Source organism: Danio rerio, chromosome 9 (genome assembly GCF_052040795.2).
Source record: "Danio rerio strain M-AB ecotype USA chromosome 9, GRCz13ab, whole genome shotgun sequence".
Lineage (NCBI taxonomy): Eukaryota > Metazoa > Chordata > Actinopteri > Cypriniformes > Danionidae > Danio > Danio rerio.
This window is the reverse complement of record NC_141029.1, coordinates 25,505,769-25,527,773: the sequence shown is the minus strand read 5'-3', so window position 1 is coordinate 25,527,773 and position 22,005 is coordinate 25,505,769. Positions and strand designations below refer to the sequence as shown.

Below are 22,005 nucleotides of genomic sequence, written 5' to 3'. Positions count from 1 at the left end.
TTCAAAACGCGCAGATCTAGGATTGGCCGTAACCCACCGCTCTTTTTGGGCACGATGAAGCGTGGGCTGTAAAACCCGCTCTCCATCTCGGCTGGAGGGAGCGGCTCGATTGCATCCTTCGCCAGGAGGACAGCAATCTCCTCTCGCAAGACAGGGGCGGACAGGGGGCTGACCCTGGTGAATACACACCCGTGACTTGGGGGGCCGTTTCGCGAACTGAATCGCATAGCCGAGTCTGATTGTGCGTATGAGCCACCGCGAAGAGCTGGCCCGCGCTAACCAGGCAGGCAGAGCTCTCGCTAATGGACTCATCGCTACAATCGCTGACGTACCAGCAGTGGGGCAGCGCGGAGTGGGTGTGCTGATCCGGGAAGCTCGCGGGTCCCACGGAAAAGCTGGAGGTGAGATATTTGCTCACTCCAAACCCGAGCTCCGGAGGGGAGGCTCGAGGGGTGGGAGAAAGGAGACCGTCCTCCCAGCGCTCGTGAGCCACTGGCGAAACGCACCGAATCTGCAAGCTAGAAAGCATAGCGTCCCAGACTGGCAGATTTCGGGCTGTCACATCTGGGGAAGTGAAAAGTGCCCTTTCATAATGTTTTCATGGCAGTAAAAAGTGCCGTTGGAAATGGGGCCCCGCCCTCCAGCGGGGAAAGAGCAAGTTCCCTCTTCTCCAGATGGCCTGTCCCAGGGGCGCTTCGCGGTCCGTTGCCGGACTTAGCGGCGTTCTGGGCAGGGGGGCTGCCTGCTTCCGAGGTGCCCGACGCGCTCGCTTCGCCGAAGGCGTGTGCGGGGGCGGAGCAGCTCTCGTAGGCGGGCGCCTTCGGCGAGGAGCAGGTATGAATGGCACGGCGGGCGGAGCGGGCTACGGACCGCCGATAAGACATCACCCACCAACTGCTCTCTCACCGCCTTGAATTCCTGGGTGAATTCACAGACAGTGTCGCCGAACCTGGCTGGGGATATGGGGAAGTCAAGAAAGCAGACTTTGTCGACTTTGCGCATATCAGCCAGGGGTGGCGCTCCTGGACCACTAATGTGGACATCGTCCTCCCCAACGCACACGCAGCGGACTCAGTAGTCCGAAGAGCTAAGTCGGCGGCGGTGCGAAGCTCGTAAGCCTGGGTTGGACCCACCCTTGTGCAGCTCGGCCAGCGCCTGCGCTTGGTAGCGCTGGTAGGTGGCTATCGCATGCAAGGCGGAAGCAGCCTGGCCCGCAGCTATGTAAGCTCTAGCTCCGAGGGAGGTAGATAACTTACAGGCTTTGGATGGGAGACGAGGCGAACCCGCCAAGAAGAGGCGCCGCGCGGATTTACCGCCATCGCGCACTCAACCTGAGGAATCGCCACATACCCCCTGGCTGTTTCACCGTCAAGAGTGGTTAGGGTGGAGGAACACGCAGCACGAGCAGAAAAAAGTGCTTTACAAGACCGCGTGAGCCTACTGTGCACCTCCGGGAAGAAGGGAACGCCCCTCTAGTCGGTCCGGCCGCGGAGCTGGGGGATAAACCATCTCCAACCCACGGCCGAAGCAGCCCAGGAAAGCACGGCTAACATGTCCGTTTCAGGATCCGTAGTGACACCGCTCACCAGCCCGAAGGGGGCGAGCAGGTCTGGATCATCATCGGACAATGAAAGCCCACCCTCCGATGCCGCGGTGGACATCTGGTCTCCGGTGTCATCGGGCGTAAGGGCTACCATCTGTTAGACGGATCGCTTCCCCCGCCCGAAGCTTGGATGGAGCGCTTAGAGGAGCGGGAGGTCCGCGGGCCCGTGGGCGACGGATTATCTCTCGCTGAAACCCTCAGATCTGCCCGAGTGCCCGCTGCAGAGCAGGGGACAACTGGGGTGGTTCGCCCTTTTGCAAAGGCTAACCGCGATCTTGCGCAACAGTCATGGCATCGCAATGACGACATGAACTGCCCGCGAGAATGACGACATGAACTGCTGGACCCCCAGACATGTAACGCAGTGCCCGCGCCCATCATCCGAGGACAGGAAACCACCGCATCCAGAAACGCACAGTCGGAGCGCCGTCCTGATAAGGACGTGCTGCACGACTGTGTTGCTCTTTCTGTGAAGTTTGCAACTTTATACGCACCGCTCTGGAGGACCGGACCCAAAGAACGCCAGGCAAGGGAGAAACCCAGCTCGACCGTCTGCCACTGCGTGTACACACTCTGGACCGGGAGAATGCTCTCGTTCGCTCAGAATCGCTGGTCACAGCAGGAGGAACCCTCATCGACTCGATCAGAAAGTCTCTGAAGCGAAAAGGATAGCGTCTGCTGGCGCCAGGTGAGCTTATATACTCAGTTGATTGCTTATGCCGCTCACCTGCGCAGGCTTGCGCTGCCAATTCATTCTTAATTGGCCCGTTCAATACTCTTTCAGACGAGTAGCTTCTGAACCGAACCTCCCAATGCGTGGATTTTACAATCAAATCCACTTATAGTGCTGAAGTTCCCCCCGAAGGGGAACTGTATTCCTGCAGGATTTAAAGAAGAAATGCCAAGTCCATCTATTTATTTTCTAAACTTGAACTTATCTTTACAAGCTAAGCATATTTCATATATCCTTTCATATATAATTTTGTAAGTTTCAACTCAAAAATTTGGATGACAGTTAAGTGGGTAAAGTTCATATACCTGTAAGATTAAAATGTGCATAATATTATCAGAAAAAAGTAAACCAATCTCGCTATTTCTAAAATATTGGAAAGTATTCATCATGCCTGGGTCACATATATGGTACACTTTTTTTGTTTCATTTACTGAAATGATGGTCACATGTACCCTTTGCTAATAGACATTCAGGTATGGGTTTAGGTGGTCACTTTCAATTGAAAATAAAATAAACACTATTGCTGTTTAAAATTCACCCAGTTTTTCTGTTGCTAGCTGAGTTCATACACACAACTCCATTTCATGTGTTTGTTAATAAATATATTATCCTTAGATCCCCATTTCCTTTCATACCTGCTAATGGTGGAATACACTAGTTGCTTTTCCTTGATTTTCCCCAAATTTACAGTCTAAACAAGTAAAAACCACAGCCAGTCTGCAGATGTGATTTGACAGATTCAATAGAAATGTTTAAACATTTCAATGTTTAAACTCTCAGATTTTTTATTTTTTTTACTTCAGATTTTGCAACACCACTGAATCTGTAGAAAACATATTGACATCATCTACCCACTGAGGACTGGCTCCATTTTTTCCTCAGACTTGAAAGTCTGGGAGTTCCTGATGTTTAATCATCTTTTCCTCTATAATATTTGCAAATTTGACAAAATAAGATGCCTATGGATATAAAATGTGTTCCAATCTTAAATATAAAATTTTTCTTGGTATATCTAATTTACAGATTACTTTTGCATTACATTTAGATTACTTTTGTATTTCTTATAATGATTGTGACAGTTTTTGTTGTCATTGTGTGAGTAATTTGTTATCATCTAAGCAATTAAAAGTAGATGTAATCTTATTACATAATTTTACAAATAAAATATTCCAATTACAAAAAGAATTCAAATCTGATTAGGCCAGATTACATGTAGTTCCCTTCCCACCACAAACTCTCTTAACACTTTTATTATGTGAAAACCAAACTAGTTCTGATAAAACTCATGAAGCTCATTTGCAGAAAGCTCACCAGAAACTGTTTCCGATGTGTCACCACCTTCAGACAATATAAGGGCCACATCATTAAAATAAGAAAAGGATGTCTTCCACAGAGGATTCATTAAGGGTGAAAATGTAAGTGCTACACACAAAAAAGCAAAAACAAATTTGTCTCCATGGAGAAGCTTTCTTTGACAATATCCAAAACTCAAAAGAGGGCAAAGCATTGCAGGGGTCAGCTATTTTGGAGCTTGATTATGAGAGACGCAGTCTGAGGGGACAGAGATGAAGGAAAGGTTGAGTCTAGCGGCCGGGAGCCTTCGCCCTCTGGCTGGCTCACAAAAACTGTCACATAGCTCACAGAGGAGACCCTCAGACTATGACAGCTGCTCGTAAATGATTTAGACTTGCCACTGATGGAGGGGTCTTGTCATGTTCATACAAGTTCACTATTAATATAATCCAGCAGTAGAGACAAGCCAGTGGGACAAGTCCCTGCCGCCAAATAAAAAAAGACCACAGAGATATTGAATAAAAGGCAGCATAATAAACGGAATACAGTCAAATGATCCAGGTTCTTCTGTATAGAATAATAAATGCAAAAATACAGTGAAGGTAAGAATGCTGTTAGTGGGCTAAACTTTGTACACTATTCAAAATTAAGTTCATTACTTAATTATGTAAATACATAATTAATAATTGCAACCCTGGAGCACAAAGCCAGCCAAAAAGTTAATTTTTATTTTAAAATTGAGATTTATACATCATTTGATGAACAAACATAGTATTTGTTAGCTTTGGCAATATTAAACTAAAACACAATTTTTGAAAATGTGGAAATTTACACAATGTCTTCATGGAACTTTATCTTTACTTCATTCGTATTAGCTTGTACAGTACCCATCATGCTACCACTTGTGTCTGCCATCGTAATGATTTGTTGATTAAATATGTTTTAACTACTCATATATCTATTACATAATGTGTTATTAGTTTATTTTGTTCATATACATATTTATTTTGTTCATATTCATATTTCATATACAATTACGATCTATGTAACTATGCCTATTTTAGTGCTTCTTAATTATGCTTGATTGATTGTGTAATGTTTGTATTGTTTTTTTTTCTTTCTAGGGACAACAGATGAAAATAGGCTTCTGGCTAATTCTGGTGCATTTGCAACAATGCTAATTAATGTACACAGTGCCAGCCCAATAAACAGATAAATAAATAAAAACAAAATAAACTTCATATGCTAATTATTTTAGGCAATGCAATAATTAGTTAATCTGACTTATACAGAGTAGTGTTGACTGCTCCTACAAATTGACCTGCAATAACATAAGACTTTTTGTGTCACAATCTTTGTGTCCAAAGAGGATGAACTCTTTTTTTCGCTAAAGTGCATTATGTGTTTAATTTCATAAAATTAAATCTTATTTGTTTAATTTCCTGTTGTGTGTAGCCAGTTTAATTGATCTATCCAAGATGAGAAAAAGCATTTTCATTTTTGGATTGTGAAACTTTTTATTAGCAGTATTATTTTAAATAACCTTCTCCAGATTCTTTTTGTATAACTGTGGTTGTGGTAATTAATACTTAATAATTTCATACACAGTTCAACTGTGTGAGGTTAGTACTTTTTCTTTTTTTCAAAATAATTTTTTATACAGAAAAGACATTAAAAACAGGCTAAATACTGTTTTCTATGTGACAGTGTGAGTGTGATGTTAGAATTGAAGGTGACACCTCCAATTAGACTTTACTTACTGTGGCAAAGCCTCCACTGTTAATTTGCATTTTACAGAAATAAAAACTACTTGACTCACTAGACAACAGCTTCTACCATTCTAAACTGTATGTGCCTGCTCTGCTCATCCAGCATGATCAGGTGACGAATTTTAAGAGAGATGAATGACATGACCATGATGGAGAGTTCAGAGCATGGCAGATGCTGTCAAATGCGCACTCCCTATAGACGTGATTGTGAGTTCAAAATTGAACGAACACATGGAGCAAGTTTAGTCTACAACATGTGTCATCACATCAGGCTGACCATGCTATGCTGTTGTAATCACTTCTTAGCATTTTCATGCTTGAAGAAAAATAAGGTTAACCTTTGATTGCACTTTGAGTATTGAGAAAGTATTTATGATGACATTTGAGAAATAAGATTTTATTTATTCATTCATTCATTCATTCATTCATTCTCTATCGGCTTTGTCCTTTTATTTATGAAGGGTTGCCACAGTGGAATGAACCGCCAACTTATCCATTACATGTTTTACACAGCGAATGTCCTTCCATCTGCAACCTACTTCTGGGAAACACCCATACAAACTCATCTACACACAATTTACCTATACTGCAAGTCTTTGGACTGTGGGGCAAACAGGAGTACCGAGAGGTAACCCATGCCAGCATGGGAAGAACATGCAAACTCAACACAAAAATGCCAACTGGACCAGCCATGACTCGAACCAGCAACCTTCTGGATATAAGGTGACAGTGCTGACCAATGAGCCACCATGTCGCCCAAGATTGTAATTATTTAAAGGGAAAATGTGTACAGTACTTCTATATATACATACAATAATTCATGCTTAGAAATTTGTCATAACAATAACAGCAGTTAACAATATTTGAAAATGCACCTGCACCTGCATTTTGCATTTTGTAACTTTCAGCCAAATAAATAAATAAGAAACTTTCTTTAAAATACTGTGCAAAATGTTGTCTTGTTCTCATGAATCTACAGTAATATCATGTATCATCGTTTTATTATATAGACTGAAAACAGTTATTTTAAATTGTAAAATGATTTGTCTTTGTTTTTGGAGAATGTCTTTAAAAATAATCTAAAATTCTAACCAACCTCTTATTTAGCATTGTTTGAAATGGCTTCATTTATAATTTACTCATGTTTTACTTTTCATTTGTGCTTCCTATTAAATCATGATGATGCGGTATTTGGCATTTATAAATGTTTGTCATAAAAAAATACTAGAAATATAAAAATGCAAATAAATAAATGAAAACTCACTAACTCCAAACTTTTGAAAGGTAGCGTGTGTCTCTTTGTCTCTCACAAATCTATAGCTAAAGATCCTACTATCTTTTGTTTCCATTTGTCTTGTTTACTCTAAAGAAAGCTAATAAGGAGACGAGAGCAGAAATCTGCCGCCCTCCAAGAAGGACCCCTGTAGACCTGAGGGACAGCAGGGGTCATGCGGTTTTGGGTCGATGAAGCCTCTGATTTCAGTATGCGGTAATGAGAAGAAGTGCAGAATGCAGCACTGAGCTTGTTAGCGGGCCGCTAACCTAAATGAAAGTACAAATGAACTTCCTCCAGCTCTAATTAAGGCTCTGCCGATAGTCCAACTCAGCCAGCGCAACCTGAGGCCTTAATGACATAGAACAGCTCTGACATCTTGAAGTTTCTGTGCCGTGAATAAGATAAGATCTAGCGGTTATTAGGTGGCCCACAAATGTAAAACAGCAACAGAAATACGAATCAAGCATATGTTGAGCTCAATGAGAAGAACTGCACCTGTCACGGATACCGCATAAGTCAAACTGGAGCTGATTGTAGCTTCCTAGATGGCCTTGCTGGACCGACAGAAGATCTACAGGTTGGTTGTTGATGAGGATGAGCCGAACACAGCCTTGAAAAGCCATTGTGGGGTTCAAGCAGCTGGAGTCATTCTGGGATACAGGACATCCTGACAGAACAGAGGAAAATTCATCTGAATGTGGGTATGGATGTTATTACAGGACAATACTGTATTTATTGGATGGCTGCAAAAGTGACCCTCACACCATTAGATGCAGTTTTTATCTTCCTAGTGTAATCTCATTTTCCTCGACAAAGTATTATATTTAAAAATATTAAACAGCAAAAGTAAGGGGCCATAACTACTATGAATCTGTATATAGGCAAGCAAAAATGGTTTCAAACACTGAAACTACAAAAGTGTAATAAAGTTTTTTTTCCCCCATGTACATTAAACTGCATTGTGTTTATTTTTTATACTCTAAGAAAAACGAAGCATTTTCTTGTGATTTACAGAAGACCACCACTAGCATGTCACTCAGTGTAACAATAGTTTACTGTAAGTAACGTTCGAGGTTACAGAAGTAACCCTTCGTTCCCCGAGGAGGGGAACGGAAGTGCCATAGAGTGGATTGATTGAAATCCACGAAATGGGAGGATTCGGTTCAGAAGCCGCTTGTCTGAAAGAGTATTGAACGGGCCAATGAAAGCCATGAATTGGCAGCGTAAGCTTGCACAGGTGTACTTCATTGCCAATTATCCCAGCATATAAGCACACCTGGAGCGAGCAAACGCCATCCTTTTAAGCTGAAGAGACTTTCAAACAGCTAAGGGACAGTCATTATGGCGACGGAGTATGGCACTTCCGTTCCCCTCCTCGGGGAACGAAGGGTTACTTCTGTTACCTCGAACGTTCCCCTTCGGTTGGGGAACTTCAGTGCCATAGAGTGGATTGATTGACATCCACGAAATGGGAGAAGTATGGAAAGCGCCATAATGACTGCACCTTACCAACGCCCTCAATGAGGGGATAGTCAAGCAAGCGTGACGCACCCACATCATGGGAGGCGCGGTCCTCCAACGTGTCCCTGGCCCTAATTTATCGTACTTCAACAGAAGTCTTACGGATTTAGATATATTTTTTGGGAAGTCGTGAGCATCTAGATAATTCTAGGAAATACGACAGTACGTTGGGAAGCGTGCAATCCCGATAGGGAGGACGCTGCGGAGGCCATTCGTTACCCAAGGGGGGATAGATGGCAGAATTACATATGGACTAGCCCTAAAAAGGGGGAGTACACATAGCAAAAGAGTGGTTAGCGGAGAGGGAAGACACGGGTCCGCCCAGGGGGGGGGGAACTTAACCGTGGCGGAATAAGCATATGGGATCGCCTAGTGGGGATCACGCATAGCAGGCACCTTTACCCAAAACGCGGGCTGACCAGCGGGCAGACCTACAACGTAGTGGGCCAGCAAGTGACTCCTCCGCTGAGTCAGTGCTGGGGGCCACGGAGGAATCTGCAGGGCTCACCTGACATGGAACTTTACTGACAGATAAAAAGGCGCACGTACCTCCGTGTTAGGGAGAATGGCGCAGCAAGCGTGTTTCAACACCCTACCGAATTGTTTCCTCAATCACCAAGGGTTACCTAATACCCTTGAGGAAACCGGCTCCACTCGCAGATTGTAAAACCTTGCAAATGTGTTGGGTGTCACCCAGCCCGCAGCTCTACAGATGTCTGTTAGAGAGGCGCCGCGTGCACGCGCTCGAGAGGATGCGAAGTTCGAGTGGAGTGCGCACGCACTCTCGGGGGACGCGGCTCACCTCGGCTCTGATAGCGAAAGAAAGGCATCCACAATCTAGTGGGAACATATTTCGGTACGGCACTTCCCTGCTGCCAACCGCCATAACAGACGAAGACCTGCTCAGATGATCTAAACTCTAGGATCTAGGCTCACTACCTCGTATTAAAACGGAGTGGTAGGAACCTTGGGCACATATCGCGGGCAGGGTCTCAGAACGTGAGAGAAAGCCAGCCCAATTACAGGCACGAGTCACTGACCGAAAAATGCCTCCGGGTCCCCGACCCTCTAATCGATATCAACGCGACCAGCAGAGCTGTCTTCAGGGACAGAAAGATACTGAGTCGAGGATCGAAGGGATCTGCCTAAGAGGGCATGAGAGGGGGCGGGGTGGATTAATTCGCTTAGCACCCCTGAGGAACCGGATAATGAGGTTATGCGTTCCCACGGTGCCGCCAGCCACCGCGTCATGAGAGCGGAGATGGCAGCCACGTAACCTTGAGTGTGGAGGGCGACAGCCTGCTCTACAGCTTCTCTCGGCGTAAAGAAAGCACAATGCTGATCTGGCAAATTACAGGGGGCCTTCTCTGCGAGAGACACACCATTCAGTGAATAGACTCCACTTCAGGGCATAGGCACGCTCGGGGAGGGGGCTCTAGCCCGAGTGACGGTATTAGCCACCGCAATCGGAGGTTACCTAAGTCTTCCTCGCGTCTAAGGACCTCCAAGATCGGCGAGGGTGCCAGATGGTGCCCTGTCCCTGAGAGAGTAGGTGCTCTCTCGAAGGGACTGCCAGGGGAGGGCTATCGCGAGGGAGAGCTCTGACATCCAGGTCCGGTTGAGCCAGAGGGGCGCAACCAGCAACCTGTTCCTCGTCCTCCCTGACCTTGCACAGTAACTGCGCGAGCAGGCTCACTGGGGGAAACGCGTATTTGCGCATGCCCCGAGGCCAGCTGTAAGCCAGTGCATCCGTGCCGAGAGTACTCGGTCAGGGAAAGAACAACTGGCAATGAGCGATCTCGGGGGAAGCAACAGATCGATCTGGGCTTCTCCGAATCGCGCCCATATCAGCTGAACAGACTCGGGGTGGAGTCTCCATTCTCCAGGACGTAAGGCTGCCGTAAGAGCGCATCGGCTGCACGGTTGAGCTTGCCTGAATATGAATGGCGTGCCGCGATTTCAGCCGCGGATGACTCCTTAGGAGCAGACGGCGGGCGAGCTGAGACATGCGGCGAGAGCGCATACCCCCCATACGGCTGATATACGCCACCGCCGCCGTACTGTCCGTCCTGACCAGCACGTGTTGCCGCTCCAGCACCGGAAAAAAACGGTGGAGAGCGAGGAACACTGCCAACAGCTCCAGGCGATATGCCAATGCAACTGGGTACCTTTCCACAGGTCCGCAGCCGCATGCCCGCAACGCACAGCCCCCCAGCCCGTGTTGGAAGTGTCTGCTGAAACGACAACAAGACTGGACGCCTGTTCTAGAGACACCCAGGCCTGTAGGAACAAGGGGTCGCTCCAAGGGCTGAGGGCGCGGCGACACAGCGCAGTAACAGAGACTCGGTGTGCGCGCGCGTGCCATGCGCGTCTGGGGACTCGATCGTGAAGCCAGTGCTGAAGTGGTCTCATACAGAGTAATCCGAGCGGCATGAAGCGGCTGCGGATGCCATATGCCCCAGGAGCCTCTGAAATAGTTTCAGTGGGACCACTATTTTACTGTCGAGCTCTCTCATACAGTACAGCATCAGCTGAGCGCGCTCTCCGGAGAGGCGCGCTGCCATGGTGACCGAGTCCAGCTCCAGCCCGAGAGAAGAGATTCTCTGCACGGGGGCGAGTTTGCTCTTTTCTCGGTTGACCTGAAACCCCAACAGGTGGAAGTGCCGGAGCACTTTGTCTCTGTGCATAATCAATTGCTCCGAGAGAGGGCAAAAATCAGCCAGTCGTCAAGAATTTAAGTATGCAGATGCCCGCGAGCCGAAGGGGCGCTAAGGCACCCTCCGCCGGCTTGGTGAGGACCCGCGGAGACAGAGAGAGCCTGAAGGGGAAGGCTTTGTATTGCCAAGCTCGACCTTCAAACGCAACCGCAGAAACTGACGGTGGCGAGGAAGAGTGGAGACATGGAAATACGCGTCCATCAGGTCTAATGCTGCAGACCAACCTAGAGGACGAACGCACCGGAGGATGCGCTTCTGCGTGAGCATTCTGAACGGCAGCTTGTGCAGACAGCGGTTCAAAACGTGCAGATCTAGGATTGGCCGTGACCCACCGCTCTTTTTGGGCACGATGAAGTGTGGGCTGTAAAACCCGCTCTCCATCTCGGCTGGAGGAAGCGGCTCGATTGCATCCTTCGCGAGGAGGACAGCAATCTCCTCTCGCAAGACAGGGGCGGACAGGGGGCTGACCCTGGTGAATACACACCCGTAACTTGGGGGGCCGTTTCGCGAACTGAATCGCATAGCCGAGTCTGATTGTGCGTATGAGCCACCGCGAAGAGCTGGCCCGCGCTAACCAGGCAGGCAGAGCTCTCGCTAATGGACTCATCGCTACAATCGCTGACGTACCAGCAGTGGGGCAGCGCGGAGTGGGTGTGCTGATCCGGGAAGCGCGCGGGTCCCACGGAAAAGCTGGAGGTGAGATATTTGCTCTCACTCCGCACCCGAGCTCCGGAGGGGAGGCTCGAGGGGTGGGAGAAAGGAGTCCGTCCTCCCAGCGCTCGTGAGCCACTGGCGAAACGCACCGAATCTGCAAGCTAGAAAGCATAGCGTCCCAGACTGGCAGATTTCGGGCTGTCACATCCGGGGAAGTGGAAAAGTGCCCTTTCATAATGTTTTCATAGCAGTAAAAAAGTGCCGTTGGAAATGGGGCCCCGCCCTCCAGCGGGGAAAGAGCAAGTTCCCTCTTCTCCAGATGGCCTGTCCCAGGGACGCTTCGCGGTCCGTTGCCAGACTTAGCGGCGTTCTGGGCAGGGGGGCTGCCTGCTTCCGAGGTGCCCGACGCGCTCGCTTTGCGAGAGGCGTGTGCGGGGGCGGAGCAGCTCTCGTAGGCGGGCGCCTTCGGCGAGGAGCAGGTATAATTGGCACGGCGGGCGGAGCGGGCTACGGACCGCCGATAAGACATCACCTATCAACTGCTCTCTCACCACCTTGAATTCCTGGGTGAATTCACAGACAGTGTCGCCGAACATGGCTTGGGATATGGGGAAAGTCAAGAAAGCGGACTTTGTCGACTTCGCGCATATCAGTCAGGGGTGGCGCTCCTGGATCACTAATGTGGACATCGTCGTCCCCAACGCACACGCAGCGGACTCAGTAGTCCGAAGAGCTAAGTCGGCGGCGGTGCGAAGCTCGTAAGCCTGGGTTGGACCCACCCTCGTGCCGCTCGGCCAGCGCCTGCGCTTGGTAGCGCTGGTAGGTGGCTGTCGCATGCAAGGCGGAAGCAGCCTGGCCCGCAGCTATGTAAGCTCTAGCTCCGAGGGAGGCAGATAACTTACAGGCTTTGGATGGGAGACGAGGCGGACCCCACCAAGAAGAGGCACTGCGCGGATTGACCGCCATCGCGCACTCAACCTGAGGAATCGCCACATACCCCCTGGCTGTTCCACCGTCAAGAGTGGTGAGGGTGGAGGGACACACAGCACGAGCAGAAAAAAGTGCTTTTCAAGACCGCGTGAGCCTACTGTGCACCTCCGGGAAGAAGGGAACGCCCCTCTATTCGGTCCGGCCGCGGAGCTGGGGGATAAACCATCTCCAACCCACGGCCGAAGCAGCCCGGGAAAGCACGGCTAACATGTCCGTTTCAGGATCCGTAGTGACAGCGCTCACCAGCCCGAAGGGGGCGAGCGGGTCTGGATCATCATCGGACAATGAAAGCCCACCCTCCGATGCCGCGGTGGACGTCTGGTCACGGTGTCATCGGGCGTAAGGGCTACCATCTGCATACCCCCGCCCGAAGCTTGGATGGAGCGCTTAGAGGAGCGGGTGGTCCGCGGGCCCGTGGGCGACGGATTATCTCTCGCTGAAACCCTCAGATCTGCCCGAGTGCCCGCTGCAGAGCAGGGGACAACTGGGGTAGTTCGCCCTTTTGCAAAGGCTAGCCGCGATCTTTACTGCGCAACAGTTATGGCATCGCAATGACGACATGAACTGCCCGCGAGCAGCGCATTAACATGCTGGACCCCCAGACATGTAACGCAGTGCCCGTGCCCATCATCCGAGGACAGGAAACCACCGCATCCAGAAACGCACAGTCGGAGCGCCGTCCTGAAAAGGACGTGCTGCACGACTGTGTTGCTCTTTCTGTGAAATTTGCAACTTTATACGCACCGCTCTGGAGGACCGGACCCAAAGAACGCCGGGCAAGGGAGAAACCCAGCTCGACCGTCTGCCGCTGCGTGTACACACTCTTGACCGGGAGAATGCTCTCGTTCGCTCAGAATCGCTGGTCACAGCAGGAGGAACCCTCATCGACTCGATCAGAAAGTCTCTGAAGCGAAAAGGATGGCGTTTGCTCGCTCCAGGTGTGCTTATATGCTGGGATAATTGGCAATGAAGTACACCTGTGCAAGCTTACGCTGCCAATTCATTGCTTTCATTGGCCCGTTCAATACTCTTTCAGACAAGCGGCTTCTAATCATAAATAATCATTTTATGACACACCAAAAGACTTCATTTTAATACTTCATAATATATTACAATTTTAAATGACATACAGATGAATGAATATGTTGATGATGGAACATTATTTCACCAATGTTTTTATATTACATAATATAAATGTTTTATATTACATAAACATTAATAAAAAGCAGTGGTGGAAAGAGTACTGAAAATCATACTCAAGTAAAAGTACCATTTATTCATTTATTCATCAGGTACGGTAACCAAAAACCAATGTCTGATAGATGTCATAGAGGTAACGTCCACACAACTTTAAGCTGTAACATCATTAGACGTTGATATTTGGTTGGTTTTAGGTTGGACATTGGACATTTATGTTGGCCTGACGTTGAGTTCTGACATCAACCTGATTTTACTTTCCAAACAAAATACAATGTCCCCATGACGTTGGGGTACAACATCAATCCGATGTCATGTTGACATCCTGTGCCTGCTGGGTGTTTAAGGCCATTTCGGTCATCATACAGTAAACATCCGTCATCTTTTTATTAGTGGCCAACAGTCTTAACAGTTCTATTGCATCTAAAGACTTTTAGGGTGAACTCACACTATGCTATCCATCCAGGCAGGTTTCCTGGTTTGTTTGAGATGTGTAAGCGCTCTGGTTCAGTTGACCTGCCCTGGCCTGGAAGAGGTGTGCCAGAGCAGGGTTCACTTGGGCTCAGGCTTGTAGTGTGAGTACAAAACTGATATCCGAAGCCCGAAAAAGAAGACAATACATGACTGTTTCATATGGATTAATTAATCATTCTTACTGTTCAGTGAACGCAAACTGTAGGTTTATTAAAGATGCAAACCCCTCGCTGCACGTCAGCTGCAGTTACAGCAAACCTCCTAATACCTGCAGCAGGAGGACTTTATGATAAATTATGAGCGTTAAAAGTGGCTGATCTGTTCGGCAAAATATTTGACTGCATGTTACTGCATCCTAAATGACTAAAATGATATAACTAAAGCAATCGCCACTGTACAGAGTGAGAGCCCTTCTCTTCTATTAAACTCAACAGCGCATGATCAATGACGTAAGCATGCTCAGGCTCAGATGCAATGTGAGTGCAGGCCATTGGGGAGATGGGAGGGGGGACAAGCGTGGTTCGGCACAGTTCAAGGCAACTGTACATAGTGTATGCCCTTAGCCATTCATCAACAAGATTTATGCATTATCTTACCTCCAAAATATTGTTTGTCTTTGGCTTCCAGATAGTTCTTCAGGTGGATGCTGGATGCGGGCTCATTGTCCAGAGTCATGGTCATCTGCAGTCCTCGAGCACTGAGACTCACTGAATGCCACAAACCATCATTCACCCTCTGGCCTGCCGATCAAAAAAACAACACGCACTCATTTAATGTAATTATACCACATAGATAATAATTGCATGATGCAAAATAAACAACACACATGCTACTATAAAGACATTCAAGACAACCTGTAAGTGAACCGCCATTTTTTAAACGCAACTAAGCCATGAACTCAGTCAGAACAAAGAACTCACTATCAAACAAATATAATACAAAGTGCCAAGAAAGCAATTTTGTAGTAAAAAATGTACCCCCCTCCAACACTGCCCCCCAAAAGATGAATTCTCTTTGAGGTTTGATTTAATTAATTCTGGCCATTACATGTGAAGGGCGCCCAAGCTGTGTGTGGCTGCTGTGTGTCTACAGTCTCCCCTGTGCCAGCCATCTGTTTGTCGTTTGAGCTCAAGCGCTTCACTTCTTCTCCTCCGGTAATTACAAGACCCTCTATTTCAGCCAATGCTCCTATGACGGGAGTTACACCAAAAAAAATAAATAAATAAATAAATAAATAAATAATGGTTTCAGGTAGGATAAAACAGCCGCTCTAACACCCTGCAGAACAGATGGAGTGTGCCCTCCTTCCCCCTGCTGCGTGTCGATTGTTGTCCAACATCAGGTTTCCTCACCAGACTGAAACACAGCTGTCCATCTCAGACGCTAATCTTGTTTTGAACAGCATGTATGTTTCGCTTGATCTTTTGTCCAGAGTGCTGAGAAAAAAAAATTGGCATGATTGCCTTTGAGGATGATGAGATAAGCTGCAAGTCTAGACTTTCATGCAAATGGTTTTGTTTTGCTCACACTGCTCATTGGTGAAAAGAGGAATGGAGCAAAAGCGTTTACCATTCTGTGCTGTTTAAAGGAATAGGACGTCTTTGCATTGCTGAATTGAAAAAGACAGACATTTATACTCTTGATCGTTATGTGCGCATAATTGCTGAAACAGAGCAGCATTTCCAATTAGGCTCCTTCAAAGCAGTAATTTCAGTGGCAAGAGTGTCTCGCCTGGATAAAAGTGACAGCTCTGCCATTTGATCATAGCTGCATTTCTGTGTCACTTGCTGAGGCTTTATACTTTTTACAATTTGCCGGGTGAATGTTAAATGGCTGGGCCAAAGATTGAATGGTAAAAATAATAAATGCTATTTTAATCACATGATTTAGCAGCAACAGATGTGAATAGGTTTGTTGATTAATTCTTTAATTTACTGTATATCCACCCAATGACATTTTCTGTATATGCTAGGACAATAAAAAAAGAAGTTTAGTAATTAATTTATAACACTTCCCTGCATAAAAAAAGCAGTTTTTTGCTTATCTTCCAACCTAGCCAGGCTGAATTTTACCTGATGTAGAAGCCATAATCTTTTTCAAACCATACACTAGATTTGCCTGACATGAAGTTCATTTTGGAAAAACACCATAAACAGTTGCTCGACCCTCATAAAATTTTCAAACAAGTTGTTGACCTTTTTTTTGTCACTATTATTTTCGCCATTGGCTTGCATGGTTTGGGACTTGTAGAGCTGTGCATCTATGGATTGCTCTTCAGTGTTTGGACTCTCAGCAGTGAATATTAAACCAACACGTTCTCACTCCCAACTCGTCACATACTGACGCTTGGTCAGGAACCCTCGGCGTAAGTTATTGACGAACAGGGTACCCCTTTAGCGTCATATTTAGACGTGCAGGGATTCCCTATAGAATCTGTGCCTGAGCCTGAGGCGTCATAGGGAGACGCTGGAGGCTCGTATAATTACCAATAGATGTCAACGCAATTTTTAAAACCTGATTTACGCCTATTATCTTAGTTTTCTTATTTTAAAATATGTAATTTTTATTTTGTTCATGAAAATCGTCTGTAAACTGGGTCGAAACTACTGTATGAATAAACTTCGGTCCACGTGACATCCCTTCACGGTGAGTTTAACGCCGCTCTGCTATTGGTCAAACTGCATCAGCGGTGAGTTCTCAGATGAGTTCAACTGTCAACATTAAATAGTATGTTGATGCTTCATAATGTATTTTTATTGGAGATTAGTTGGTGTTTATAAATATGTTATCATTTACTTCATATTTAATGAGTGAAATTATATTCGGTTGCACAGTTTAGAGTAACTATGCCTAATAAAACTTTGATTCATTCATATTATTTATTGTTTTTTACTTTAAAAAATATTGCATTTCAAGTACTAAGTTTAAAAATGTTTTTGGCTGATATTTTTTATTTTAAATGATTCATTCAAGTTGGGGTCATTGTATGTGGCGATCTATTTTTTACAGTCTATGCTCGCTATCCCAAGGTTCATTGCGATCCCAAGGTTCACTGCGTTTTCCACAAGGTAAGTAAAAAGTAAACAAATAAAGACGATTTGTTGATAAAGCATGTACTGTAAACTAGTGACGTTAACTAATTACATCAAGTTATTAAAAACATATTTTTCTCACATATAACGTTGGTCATGCATTAGAACAATATATAACAGTTACATTTTAAGATAAGGAACAGTGTAACCAGATTGTTGTTTTCCACAATAGAATTCGTGCAAAATCTATATATAATATGCAATATGTACAAATAATAATACAAATGTATTCGTAATTGTTTCAATATTAAAGAACATCAAGTGTTTCCAAAGGTTTAAAGGCTACATTGTTAAAACAATTATTTTCCATGCCTTAAAACACACACACAAACACACACACACACACACACACACACACACACACACACACACACACACATATATATATATATATATATATATATATATATATATATATATATATATATATATATATATATATATAGCATAACAAAAGCTCAAGTATAACTTAAGCTGATGGATGTCACACAATGAATATCTTACACTATTACCAGTATAGTTTGGCCTTTACCAATTTATTTAATAAAAGAAAGAATCTATCATCTCTAAATTGTGGTAAAGACAACAAGCTGTCTTCTTTGTCCAATATTATGTCAGTCAGGATGGTAATGGTAAAACTCAAGGATTACCTTGCACCTTCTCAGAAATTTACCATTGATCAAATGTATTACAAGTGGCTGGATTGTTTTTAACACAAGCAACGTTTTTTTAAATCATTATCTTAAAGAGATTAAGGCTCATTTTGGACTACACTTACATTACTTTACAACTGCTTAATGCAGTACTGATGTATCAAGTAGTTTAGTGGGTTTAACTAATGTCACATCTGTTTTTATTCATTTCAGATGCAGAAACTTTTGACATATGAATTCATCTTGACTAAGGGTAAGGTTTTTGTTCAGAATTAATCATTATTTAAAATCACTGTATTTTCTTTGTTATTATGTACAGATTTTAAAAGAATGTACTTTCTTTTAATAAAGATTTCTTCACAGCACTGCATCTGAACAGTCACAACCTCACAGAGCTGCACAACTGCCCCACTCAAGATCAGTGTTGAAGCTGGAACCTCATCTTGTGTACAGCAAAGGCAGAGCTGAAAATTCACTGTTTGTCTTGTATTGTGTGGTAAGTCATAATTTTATTATTATATATTTTTTATTGCAACACTAAGTAGTCCATTCTGTGGCCAATATGATATAAAAGGCCTAAAATGGGACTGACATGATTATTGTTTTGATTTCTAGATAAGTACTTATGGGGCTACACATGCAGCTGAAGTTAGCTACATTGAGTAGGACATTTCTTTCAGTATACTCTTAAAAAGATTCACCCAAAACGGAAAATTCTGTCATTAATGACTCATACTTCACTTGTCCAAAAATGTCTGAGTTGCTTTCTTCAGTTAAACACAAAAATTTATATTTTAAAGAAAGATGAAAACCTGCAAACATTAATTCCATAGTATTTGTTTTTTCCTACTATGCATGTCAATGTTTTCAGCTTTTCAGCTTTCTTCAAAAAACTTCCTTCATGTTTAACACAAAGTAACTTGGAAGTTTTTAAAAAAGGTTTACAACCACTTAAAGGAGAGTAAATAGTGAACTGTTCCTTTAACCCAATCTAGTTGACTTTACTAGAAAATTGTATAGAAACCCAGTGCCTTAAACCCCTTACATTTTATACAATGTGCAACTTAACAGCCATACTTGAATTAAAATATTACTGTAAGTTCAAGAAGATTGTAAAGGTTCTAGGTTAATTTAAAGTGGGCTGTTTAGTTTCACCTTGTGTAAAAACATAAAGGGTTTAAGGCAACATGTTTCTATGCAGTTTTCTAATAAAGTCAACTAGTTTGGGTTAAGAGTGTAATGGGTTACAGTAATAGCAGTGAATAATGCAGGCATAAAATTAATGTTTAGCCATGTAAAGCAATAAGCTTGTTATAATTTAGAAATATTTTTAGGGTGGAGCACAGTATGCTGTTGTAGTTTTCATATAATTGATGAATCAAACATGAGATGTGTGTTTTAAATTGCAAGAAGTGAATTAACAATATGTTCATCAAGATTCAAATCTTGCATCTTATATTTTTTTTAAGGTTTTGGCCCAATAATACCCATATTCTGCTATTTAAACAAAACTTGCTGGAATTTGTGTCAGCATTCCCTTTAATGAAAACTACAGCAGTGGACATCAGTGGTGATAAAAATGTATGAGAAGGATAAGGGTGTTCATAATGAGAAGTGCAGTCCCTATCCTGATCTCTGAGTTTGTAGAACTGACAGATCTGCTTGGAATACATGGAAACATGCTGGAAATGTTTAACCTATTATACAGTTAATTCAAGAGTGCCAGGTTTAATGACACTTTACATATATAAATAAATATCACTGAACTTTCTAAATGAAACCTAACACTCATTCTTTGTTCAGTAATGATATTGTGCACTTCTAATACTTTACAGTGGCAAAACCTGGAATAACACTTGGGAGCCCTCCAGGAATTGCTGACACTTTACGCCCAAGTCTCCTCATGCTGACCGGATTGCAATATGACAGTCTAGTCAGCATAAACACCTGGACTCACCAAGCACACTTTGGTTCTCAGTGTTTTGTAAAAATTGTTTTTGCTATTCTTTAGTAAATACTTGAATATGTTTTGAACTTATTCTACTTTTGATGTTTAAGTTCAGAAAGTTGTTATTATAAACATAATTTGCATTTGTCATGAACTTGACTTCTTGTTGTTGTGAAAGCTGTTTATTATAATGGCATTTCCAAAGCCATCGTTTGAAAATATTTTTTGCAGTGCAGTTTTACTTGAGCTTGACATACCAGATGTATGACATGAATAAATATCACAAAATAAATATAATAATAATAATAATACAAAATATACATTTCCTTCAATTATAATTGTTTTTAATAATTTATATATGTATGTTAATATACTATTGCATTAAAAACTGTTATAAAATATATGTTTTTGGTTTTTGCATGTTTGCGTGATTTTTTTTTTTTTTTTTGTGGCATTATAAATAAATGATAAATGTTTCATTAAAAATGTATTGTGTTTATTTGTATACTCATTTACAATGAACTACTATTTTTACTATTTAATGGGCACTATATTTGTCATTTAAGTTTGATATATATTTATATTTGTATACCTGGAGGATGCAGGGTTTAGTTACATGAAATGCTGGAAATGTTTTCAAACATGAAGCTTTTTTATTATTTTATTATTCGTTTCAAATTAAGTATACTGCCTATGATCTGGTTTTACTATGATCATTTTGCACATCAGGTTACCCCCACAAAGGAATCTCACACGGTAAATATACATTTGTATTTTTAATAAGACAATAAATAACATGTAATATTAATACACATTTTGATATTTAAGTTATATTATAAGGTTATATTAATCTACCTTCAGCCGGAAGATTACCAAATAGAGACAAAGTGTGACGTAGATTGCGACGTTGTGATTGGACTATAACTTCAAAGCCAAATTAAAAGATCCTTAGTGTTGCTAACTATGTTTTGCTAACTTTGCCACTTTACTAACAGTGTCCTTTATCAATGAGTTATCGCTGTGTTTCAAATAGTTACCGATTAACCAAGATCGTAACCCTAAACTTAACCCTAACTACACCTTTCAATGAACTACAATTTGTAGCGCCATGTCTTTCCCGTCCAATCTATTCAGCGACAAAGGATTGTGGGTAATGTAGTTTAAAGCCTTTTTGTAATAAAATGGAACAAATACAATTTTTTATGAACTAAAGACTATCTAAATAAGGTCATTGTGCATATATTTATGACATATATGAAAGCCAGGCATAAATTTGTTATTTTACAATGATTATTTTTTTTAAACAGCTTTTATTGACTTGATCAGTATATACCAGACTATTATATCCAACATTATTTATTGAACATAGCATAGGTAATAGTCTTGCTGATATTCTCTCACTCATTTTTCGTTTGAAATGTGAATACTTTTTCCTTTTCTACAGGGCTCTACTCATCCCCTTTGAGTAAAAGGGCAGTTAACCTATGTAGATGTATTATATTCAACAAGGACAAGAAATTGTATTGTCACATGTACAGTTGTGGTAAAAAAAAAAAAAAAAAAGCTGTAAAAATAAGCTAAACATTAGTATCTTCTTTAATTACAAGTTATTAGCAATAGTGATCTATGTTCATCACAAATATTATGAGTTCAGTTTAATATGTGTGGATGTAATTCTGTAATTGTGTTTCATTAATGGTCATCATGTGATATTTAATTGTTTTCACTTTATTTAAAATGTGGATAAAGGCTCTTTTAAAATATGTAAATGTTTATAAATATAACCTTTTTAAAGACATGTATTTGTTTAAAAACCACTCTTTATCTAATTATTTTTACTTTCTAAATCTTCAACTGTTTGTGTAACAGTATGTTTTGATGACAATGGATGAACTTGTGTTTAATAATGATTCCACATAATGTCTTTGTCCTGCATGTGGGTTAATTTGATAATTATTTTCTTTATGATCAAATGATTTTAAGATTTGCTGCATTGTAAGAATCATGAAAATAGTGAGAAATGAGGTAACAATGACGAAAAGATATCCTTTCAAATGCTGCGAATAGTTCAAACCTCCAAATGAT

General features: G+C 43.0%; 1 protein-coding gene and 1 long non-coding RNA gene across 2 annotated transcripts in view; one reads left to right on the top strand and one right to left on the bottom strand.

Annotated features, from left to right (window-relative positions):
- The window catches only part of cntnap5a (contactin associated protein family member 5a), a 155,914-nt gene that overhangs the window by 33,600 nt on the left and 100,309 nt on the right, over window positions 1–22,005 (bottom strand). Inside the window, exons 9-10 of the mRNA XM_087267840.1 lie at window positions 14,824–14,967; window positions 7,170–7,341 (exon numbers count right to left, since the gene is read on the bottom strand). Of these exons, the coding sequence (XP_087123966.1) occupies window positions 7,170–7,341; window positions 14,824–14,967 (316 nt within the window). The remainder of the gene's footprint in view (window positions 1–7,169; window positions 7,342–14,823; window positions 14,968–22,005) is intronic.
- Window positions 17,261–20,403, top strand: LOC147842361 (uncharacterized). The gene is made up of 4 exons (XR_015499407.1): window positions 17,261–17,295; window positions 18,186–18,225; window positions 18,324–18,468; window positions 19,808–20,403. It is a non-coding gene; the product is annotated as an uncharacterized LOC147842361 (long non-coding RNA).